Below are 9,863 nucleotides of genomic sequence, written 5' to 3'. Positions count from 1 at the left end.
GGCATAGATGTCCCATTTCAAAAGAACAAAAGGTGTGAGGTTAGGTATGAAGGATAGGCCATGAAAGCAAACTTACAACAAAGGAAAGGAAGTGTGGAGCCATGCCTTTGAAAAAACTGCTTCAACCCCCACACAAAATGTCAAAAACATTAGAGGCAGTCAAAGGCAATTATGTGGGTGTGGGTTCCCCATCCCATCCCACCCCCAATCCATATCCCCTTTCCAATTTGTCCAAAACCCCACTTGTGTGTTAAAAGCCTTAAAGCACATTGATCATAACTTCAACAAAGATTTCACTTCCATCAAATCACAAGTCAAGTCCATTTGGCACTTTTCTTCAACTCCATTACATCTCCTTCCAAAAGCTTCCCCACTTGACCAATTTGCAACTACTATAGTTTAATTTTAATTTTTAAACATATAGGTATACAAATGGTGATTATAATTATTATATAATGGTAATCAAATGATTATAGGGGTGTTGGTGATGTTCTGAAAGCTTAGAGTAAAAGTGAACTAAGTTCTAATACTATATTCAATGTTTATTAATTTTTTAAAAAAATTAATTAATTAAAAAATATGAAATAATTATCATATTTATATTTTTATTTGAATGATAATATATTTTTAATATAAATATCCTTAATAATTTAAATATTTATGTATAAGTTTTAAAAGAGATAATTATTTTTATAAGGATATTTTTGTCCATGGGTTTTTAAAACCCTTTTAATCCAATGATGTTTTTTAAAGAATTGGTATTAACTAAGCTGGAATCTTGGAAAGTACAGCTCACGCGTGAATAAACCCTATACTGACACATGTCGTACAAGTAGATGACTTCAATCATTTTACATGAGAGCCAGGTGACTGTATCATCCCCCACAACTCCATAATCTCACACGTGTTTTCCTCCTTTCCAACGCCGGAAATTCCTCCCGTTTTCTTCATCTGATTCCCCGTTACTTTTTATCTTTGTTTTTTTGTTGGATTTGTATTTTGGTTTCGTTCTCAAAACCCCTAACTTTCCCTGAAAATCAGAACCCTAGATTCCCACATTTTCTCCCTAAACAAGCACCCCTCGTAATGGGCGGGGTCAAGTCCTCCTTGGCCTCCAAGTTCGCGTTCTGCCCACCGAAGCCGCCATCGTACGGACTTGCGGTGGATGAGTCCACTGGGAGATTGACGATGTCGGGCGTGCCGTCGAGGGAAAACGTCGATATTTTGAAGCTGTGTACAAAAAGAGGGAACGAGATTGTGGCTATGTATATGAGGAACCCAGCTGCGACATTGACGCTGCTCTACTCGCACGGCAACGCGGCTGATCTGGGCCAGATGTATGAGTTGCTCAGTGAACTCAGTGTTCATCTCCCGGTTAACTTGTTAACGTTAGTGTGTTATTTCACGTTTTAGAAACTTTGAATTCAATTTACATGTGTATACTTTGCGTTCTTTTGTATGAGGAAGTGGAGATTTGACTTCTGTGTGGTTCGTTGTAGGTATGATTATTCTGGATATGGGAAGTCAACTGGGAAGGTATGAACTTTGGGATTTGGTATATGTAGTTTTGTGCTTTGTTTGGTTCCTGAGAAACGCAGGGAAAGGAAAGAAGTTTTGGTTTTGAATATTTTTCAGTTTGATGGCTGTGAAAGTGGACGAAAAAGGAACTCCGGGGGTGTTAGGCCGCAGAAATAAAATTGGGAATTCAAAAACATTTTTATTTTAGACTGTTACCAAAAATTTTTGGAAAAAGTTTCTCATTTTTAGGAAGGAAAACAGTTTTTGGAGAACATGTTACCAAACAGAATATCTTTGTCATTTTCATTTTTTCGATTTTGAAAACAGAAAATGGTTCTTGTTTCTGCTTTCAAACAATTTCTTCTAAAGAATTTATTTTGTTTTGGAAGTGAAATCTATTGGAATATATGAAATTTTTTATTTCAACCATTTGTTCCCACTACCCAGATTATTCATTCGGTGGGGACTAGCCTTCTCTTATCTTGGAGAATAGTTGTACAAAATTCATGGAAAATGGAATCTTATTAGCCTCAGTAGGATGGAGGTTTTTCTTCTTTTGAGTACCAAATGATGAAAAGGTTCACTACTTTCATTGGTTTCGCCTTTTGATTTTGCCCCATTCCTTAGTGAACAAATGCTGCTTGTGATTTACATTATTCAGGACCTATGGGAACAAAATCTCCACTCAATTCGACTGGACTTGGTTTAAATTTTTTCTCTTTTTTTTTATTATTTTTTATTTCTTACAGAAATTAAAGGAGCATAATACATAATATTCAGATTTTCCTGCCTTCTTTCCTTTCCTCCATTTTCTTGGCAAACAAAATGATGGTTAGTATAAACAATAGAAGTTATAGTTCTAAATTAGATAGAAGATTACTAAATTATCTGAATTTCCTTTTTGAAGCCGAGTGAGCATAACACTTACGCTGACGTAGAAGCTGCATATAGATGCCTGGAGGAGATATATGGTGTGAAGGAGGAAGATGTTATCTTATACGGACAGTCACTTGGGAGTGGACCTACTATTGATTTAGCAGTCCGGTTATCAAGATTGAGGGCTGTAGTTCTCCACAGCGCAATCTTGTCTGGACTTAGAGTCCTGTATCCAGTGAAACGGACATATTGGTTTGACATTTTCAAGGTTTGCTTGCCTTTTAATGAATTCAATGGTTATGTAAGTTTGAATTTAACTTACCACTAATGGCCTATTTATGGTGCAGAATATTGATAAGATACCGCTGGTCAAGTGTCCTGTTTTGGTAATTCATGTGAGTATCTCTCCCATTTTGTAGTAATGGTTTAAATTTGCATGAAATGTGTGTAAACCCCAATTTGACTGCTAGCATCATATATGCTGATGACATGACGATATGGCCACTGAAATGACTCTTCAACACATGCGCTAAGGCTCCAAGATTACACTTTATTATATCATCTGTTTCCATTCACTCTGGCATTTGTATGGATCAAGTTCATATTAGTCCTTAACTTCAAATAGAAGATCTTTCTCTTCTAAATCTCTGATGTATGTTTCTAATGTTATTCCTCACCACCACTCCTTGAACAACACATTCTATCTAAAAGTTTAAGTGGTTCTCACTCTCCTCTTTGCCCTAAGATCTCAGTGCCCCTTAAAAATTGGGATAATTCAACACCATGCTTTTGAAAAGTGACCAAAATACCCTTTCACAGGTGCCATGTATGCATAAAGAAGATCCATGGTGCTCGGCTGGGCTTTTATTACTGTTTGTTTCAGCCATAACAGGCAGCCACCCAGCCATGTGATGCCACTGATATCATTGCATGTTTTTAAACAAGCTTTTTCTATCATTCTCCTTCTTGTCCCCCCCCCCCCCCCCCCTTTTTTTTCTTCACATTTCTTTTATCAGAAAATAAAACTCTGATAATGTTACATATCAAAATAATGCTGAACTACTGATGTGCTTGTGGTGAGGTTTTAGAAGGGGATTTTGATAATATTTCACTCTAAAACTGATGACTTTCTGTGTTGCAATATGATGTCCATGTTTTAGACCATGGAGATTGTAGAAAAACTCAACACTTCCAACTACCTTAAAATTGGATGCTTTTATCATATTGAAGTGTGCAGATTAGTCAATATAAGATTTAGTTTATGGATAATATCAATCTTCACATTTGCGCCATTTAAAAGTAGTCTTCTAGGACAGATTGATGGATGTGGATGCCATATACATACAATACAGATTGAGGGTTTACACAGACAAAAAATAGCCTTGAATAATTTTGATAAACATTCATTTATGCATGTTTGGATGTGTATAAAGTATCTTGTTAAGTTTTATATGGCAGAGCCATCTGATAATAGCCAATGAGTTAATGTGGCAGATATGCCAACCTGCAGATAAGAGATACTGCCTTTTTTCCTTTAATAGCAAATTTGTTATAGATAATCCTCATAGTATCATGCAATTTATGGGAGTTTTTGAAAGCATACCCATATGCAAAGCTGTTTATATCTCATGCTTGCAGGGAACTGCAGATGATGTTGTGGATTTCTCTCATGGTAAGCAGCTTTGGGAGCTTTGTAAAGAGAAATATGAACCATTATGGATTAAAGGAGGGAATCATTGTGACTTGGAGCTTTACCCACAGTTCATCAGGCATCTCAAGAAGTTCATATCAGCAATGGAGAAATCAGCACACCTGATAAATTGTTCAGGGCCAGTTGCAGACCTTTCAGGGAATCCCCAGAATAGCACAGATTGTATAGAAAAATCCAGACAAAGTATAGATCAGAGAGAGAAGTCCATGCCAAGCACTGACCAGATAGAAAAGCGAAGACCAAGCATAGACCACAGAGAGAAGTCTAGAACCAGTATTGACAAGAGCGAGAAGTCTAGAACCAGTACTGACAAGAGAGAGAAGTCTAGAACCAGTACTGACAAGAGAGAGAAGTCTAGAACCAGTACTGACAAGAGAGAGAGGACTAGAACCAGTACTGACAAGAAAGAGAAGTCCAGAACAAGCACTGACAAGAGAGAGAAGTTGAGAACCAGTATTGACAAGAGAGAGAAACCGAGAAAGAGCATGGATGGCAGGGAGAAAGCATGTGCTGGAACAGACCAACCAGAGAAAGCAAGAAAAAGCATTGATCGGTTAGATAAAACTTAGACTGGCTATTTCTTTTTTTTCTTTTTTTCTTTTTTTTTGTTTCCTCCCCTTTTTCATTGTGTTCTTTTTTCTTTCTTCAATATTTTAACTGACACAGGATAAAATGTACACATAGAACTGATTTTTTTAACTGTTGAATTGAATGGTGGCAGCTTAGGAGGCATGATGAGATCAGTTGGATTGTGCAATATCGGTTGTTTCAAGCATAATGTATCTGGTGGCTGAGGAAGAAAGAAAGGTCAGTGCGCGGATTCAGGATGTATTCTGGTTTTGATTTATTTATTGAATTGGTCATGGTAGGTGATAGGAATTCTTTTTGTTTTATATCTCCATTTTCTAGAGAACAAAAAATGGGAAATTAATTTAACTGTGCAGATTATGCATCTCGATTGCTGTCTATCCAAGTTAATAAATCTTACTTTCTCCCTTTCTGACTCAAGTTTAGATTATGATGCCATTCAAATTAATGAAAAGAATCTGAGCAAAATATAGTTTTTCAATCCAGCATCAGCTTAGAGCCTGGAAATGAAAGGCATGCTTGGTTCAGTTTTTAAACTGTTCTCATTAAAAACATGCAGAATGTGAAAGACGCTTGGAAGTGCTTTTTAAAAATTACTCTAAAAATGGCGCTGTTCTGGAAGCATTGCAAAGAAGTCCAATGATTCCCTATGTCAATCCATAAAATATTCTTTCATTTGCATTCTTAAGAAAAATAAAACACTGTAACAAAGAAATGTCCATTTAAAAAAATTTTGCCACTAACATTTTCGACATTTGGATAGTCAAAATCATGTTTTCCATAGCTTGGAAAGCCCTAAGGTTTCTCCATGAGGTAATATTTTTGTTGTTGCATGTAGACCTAGATCTCAGGGGAAACTGAACTGTATAGCAAATTATTCTAGTTGTGTATTTGCCAATGGAGCTGATTACAAATCCCTTTAGGGCTAATTTGAACCTTGATGCAGTTCCTTTAGCAACTATGTTGATTAGGGAGTTTTTTCTGTTTTTGGACTACTCGGTTGATGATAAGGATATTAAGGAATGTAAACAATAACTTCATGTTGAGGATTGAATCTTATATAGCCTTTAAACCATTAGAATATCTCAATGTGCATCAGGATTTTCCCCACCAGGATGTGAAACCCTAGTGATGACAAGTAGTCATGACTATTTTGCTCCTATTAGCCAGATGTGAATATGTGATAATCTGGCATCATTAAGCCTTGGGAGGGGGTTGTGTTAATGGCAATTGTCACTACTCACTAGTCCAAATCATGATATGCAGATTGATTCCAGGCGCTATCTATATCTGACATGCACGTCTTTGTTTGCATATTTTGTTGTCATTTTCTTCATCCTCTTCTTTTCCGCCTTTTCACAACAGTTCCCGTTTTGGAGAATTCATGGGATCCATCAGATGGGGAAGGAAAATGGTCATTTTTCCACGTTAAAGCAATATCTTTTGTTGGGAAGAATAAGAAAACATGATTATTGAAGGGAGTTAGCTCAGTTTTTGTTCATCTCTAAGATGCTGTAGAATTCTAAAGATTATGGTGGATTGATATAGTAGGAAAAATATCACTAATTCACCCAACAGTTCGTTTAGTAACTAAAAGACCAGGATGCTGCTTACTTGAGAAAGGAAATCAGGTTGCTCTGATGTTGAGTCAAATACCAAATTCACGGAGTAGTCCTTCTACTTTGGTCACTGTGTTGTTCATAGCTCTGTTAAATAACCAATGCTTGGTGACCTCTGCTTGCAATTTTTGCAATGACTGTTGTTGTCCATGCGAAATTCCCAGGTTGGGTGTGTTTGGTACCTGGGAATAGGAAGGAAAATAGGATGTGAAAGAAGGTGAATCACAATATCACATAGAAGAGATGAATTAGTATTCCAATAAGAACGAGATTTTGGTGTTTTTTCTATTCTAGTGTTTCAAAAGTGATAAAGTGTTTGATGAGTGGAAATAGAAGTGAATCCTGGTTTCACATGGAATTAAATTCTTGATATAACAATTTATTATTATCATTTTTATTTTTATTTTTATTTTTATTTTTATTTTTAATGGCAATCTAAAGGAAATAGAATGGAATTTTCATACCATTTCTTACTTAAGGGTTCAAAACATAACCTGTGAGCTTACTACTTTTCAAATTATGTGGGAACTGAAACTCAGGAAATAAAATATTTTTACAAGTTGTCTAAAATTTGTTGAACTCTGTTGTGGTGAGTATAACCTAATTAAATAGGATTTATTTGATAGGTTATTTTTCTAAAATTTCATCAAATAAAAAAAAAATATTATTAATTTTACACCCAATATTTTTAAATCTTTTAGAAATCTAATATTTGTCAAATTAAAGTAAGAATAAATTATATTTCAATCACAATTTTTTACCCAAAAAAAATATTAAAGTTAAGCATGAAAGTAGGGACATTTATAAATATTTAAAACGATAAACCCGAAATTTATGACGATGTCATAATTGCAAAATAACTAAATTTTAAATTTTTGGAAATTAAATTTTAAGTTAAAATAAGCATTTGAATTTTGAAATCAATCCATCTTTATTTCTAATTCTATATAAATAATTAAATTATTTACAAGAAAAAAATGAGAAAAATAGTAGTTTTGTTGTACTTGTATAAAATACGAATTAAGAAAATTAATTCTTTGTTTTAAAGAATATCTTAAAAGAGTGTAGCTATATATATAATTTGTTATATTTATTTTGAGTGTAATATTTTCTTTAAATAAATAATAATAATTTAAAATTATAAAAAATTTATATCTAAATTTTATATATTTGGTGAATATTAATTGTTGAAATCAATTGCTCGAATGTTACACATGATACAAAAGATATAAAGCTTTTTATATTTTATCATTCATTATTATCTTTATTTATTTTTTTGTTTTATCTATTCAACATTAATTCTTTATTTATCTATTAAGTAATAAAAATAAATAAATAGCATGAAAAACAACTATTATTATTATTATTATTATCTTAAGAGAAGGGAACAGTTTTGAAGAGAGTTAGGAGTAGTTTTTGTGCAACTATTTGAATTCTTATATTATCATTCTCACACACAAATAGATTTATTATTGATAACCCCACGCGGTCAGGCCCCTTATTTTCCTAAACTTTATCAGTGTCAAGTAATTTTGGATTATTTTCTCCTTTGTTTTTTCTGTTTGGTTCCCTAGAAAATATAGGGGGAAAAGTTGTTGAAATTTGCAACCCTAAATCTAATACTGGGTTATTTGTTCAAACTTCTATTATATCGAATAGTAACACCTATTGTACATCAACAAAATGAGAAAAAGGGCAGAAAAAAAAAACGTGGAACAGAGGAGAAGAATGAAGAAGATGAAGATGAGAGAGTAGAGAAGGTTGAGTTATTAAATATGAATGGACAAATGAAAACGAATGATGTAAAAGTGTTCAGTGGGACAACCGGTAAAATTTCAATTTTACAAATGAAATTTTTATTATTACTTATTTTATATTTCTTAAAGTTCTTTCTCAATATTTTATAAATTTTGATCAATTTTTGTGCTATCAATTTTTTTTTTCAAAATTTTTATCGATATTTCTCAATATATTTGTAAAATCAAACTATCGATATTTTTGTAAAAATTGATATTTTCATTCTTGGTCTTGACCACTCTTTAAAGGGTTAGCCTCTCGTGTTGGTTCTACCACAGTTGAAACATGGTTTTTGATGAAGTGATCAATGAATCGGGTGTTGGAAAAATATTTTCATCTAGTGTTTAATAAAGAGCTTAAAAAATATTATCTAGGATACGAAGAAGAAAAAAATCATATTTTATCCATACTCCTAACTCCAATATGATTTGAAGTTCTTTCTTGATCTTCTCTCTCCTACTCTCCCTTTATACACTCCTTAATGATGGGTATGAAGATGCTTCCACTAAATTGCAAGAGTGAAGAAAGGAACCAAGAATTCCTCTATTGATGGGTGTAGGTGTAGTATGGTTCTTTCCATTAATGAATCATCAACCAATTGTGAATTTCAAAATGAATCTAATTTAATTTCAATAAAATTCATACTTGGGTGAATACACTATAAGGGAGAACTTAAAGTCGTCATTACAACGACATCTCTAGGGTTTGAACCCGTGACCTCGGCTCTGATCCCCTTGATGGACACGACCAACCCTCAATTAAAAATCCCTTGACAAAATATGAAGACACGTGTTATAAACTTGTTCCTTAAATGTCTTTAGCGCCAATGCTTTAGTAAAAGGGTCCCTAATCATCAAGTTCATATCGATGTGTTCAATTGACACTATCTGATTATGTACTCTTTCTCTCATAACAATATAATTTATATCAGTTACTGCCTTTGATGCACTTGAACTCTTAATACTTTTAGAGAAGAAAACTACAATGAAATTATCACATAAAATTTTTAATAGCTTTGAAATAGAATTTAATACTCAAAGCCTCCGGATGAAGTTTCTTAACCAAAGTGCATGAGAGTAGCCTCATATCATGCCACAAATTTCGCTTCCAAAATGGAGGAAGCAATTAATGATTGCTTTGAACTTTTCCATGGAACACCTCCACCAACAAACAAAAACATATATCCAAATGTTGATTTACTATTATCAAAACATCCAAACATAATATGAATCTTGATATCCAATAACTTCAAGATTTTCAAGATGTCTATATGTAAGCATTTAGTCCCTAGTTCCTTGAAGATATCACATTACTTTCTTAGTAGCAACCCAATTATAAAACGCGTCTACTTGGTTAAGAGGAGCCTCTACATATATAGCGCTAGAAACTTTTCTCCTATATCCAATGTGGGACATTACAAACACCCCCCATGCAGACACAACGTCCTCGTTGTGTCCCATGGGATTGCGGGGTCAAACAGACAAACACCCTTTATGAAGCCAAACAAACCTCCACACTGGGGTCGGGGATTGTCGTTATGTCCCTTGGGGCTTGCAGGGTCAAACAGACAAACGCCCCTTACGAAGCCAAACAAACCCCCCACACTGAGGTTGATGATCGGCTTTGATACCATTTGTAATGGCCCGCTCCCAACCGTGTAGATATTGTCCGCTTTGGAGCCAAAGAGGCCCTCACGGCTTTAAAACGCGTTTGCTTGGTTAAGAGAAGTTTCTACATATATAGCACCAGGAACT

General features: G+C 34.2%; 1 protein-coding gene across 1 annotated transcript; it reads left to right on the top strand.

Moving 5' to 3' along the window:
* The first annotated feature begins 867 nt into the window (after positions 1–867).
* LOC100244582 (uncharacterized) lies at positions 868–5,113 on the top strand. The gene is made up of 6 exons (XM_010662252.2): positions 868–1,388; positions 1,500–1,536; positions 2,426–2,662; positions 2,742–2,789; positions 4,033–4,658; positions 4,827–5,113. Exons 1-6 carry the CDS (start codon positions 1,087–1,089, stop codon positions 4,897–4,899), a joined length of 1,323 nt encoding a protein of 440 aa, XP_010660554.1. The 5' UTR covers positions 868–1,086; the 3' UTR covers positions 4,900–5,113.
* Positions 5,114–9,863: the final 4,750 nt, after the last annotated feature.

Source organism: Vitis vinifera, chromosome 14 (genome assembly GCF_030704535.1).
Source record: "Vitis vinifera cultivar Pinot Noir 40024 chromosome 14, ASM3070453v1".
NCBI lineage: Eukaryota > Viridiplantae > Streptophyta > Magnoliopsida > Vitales > Vitaceae > Vitis > Vitis vinifera.
This window is presented reverse-complemented; position numbering and strand designations above follow the sequence as displayed.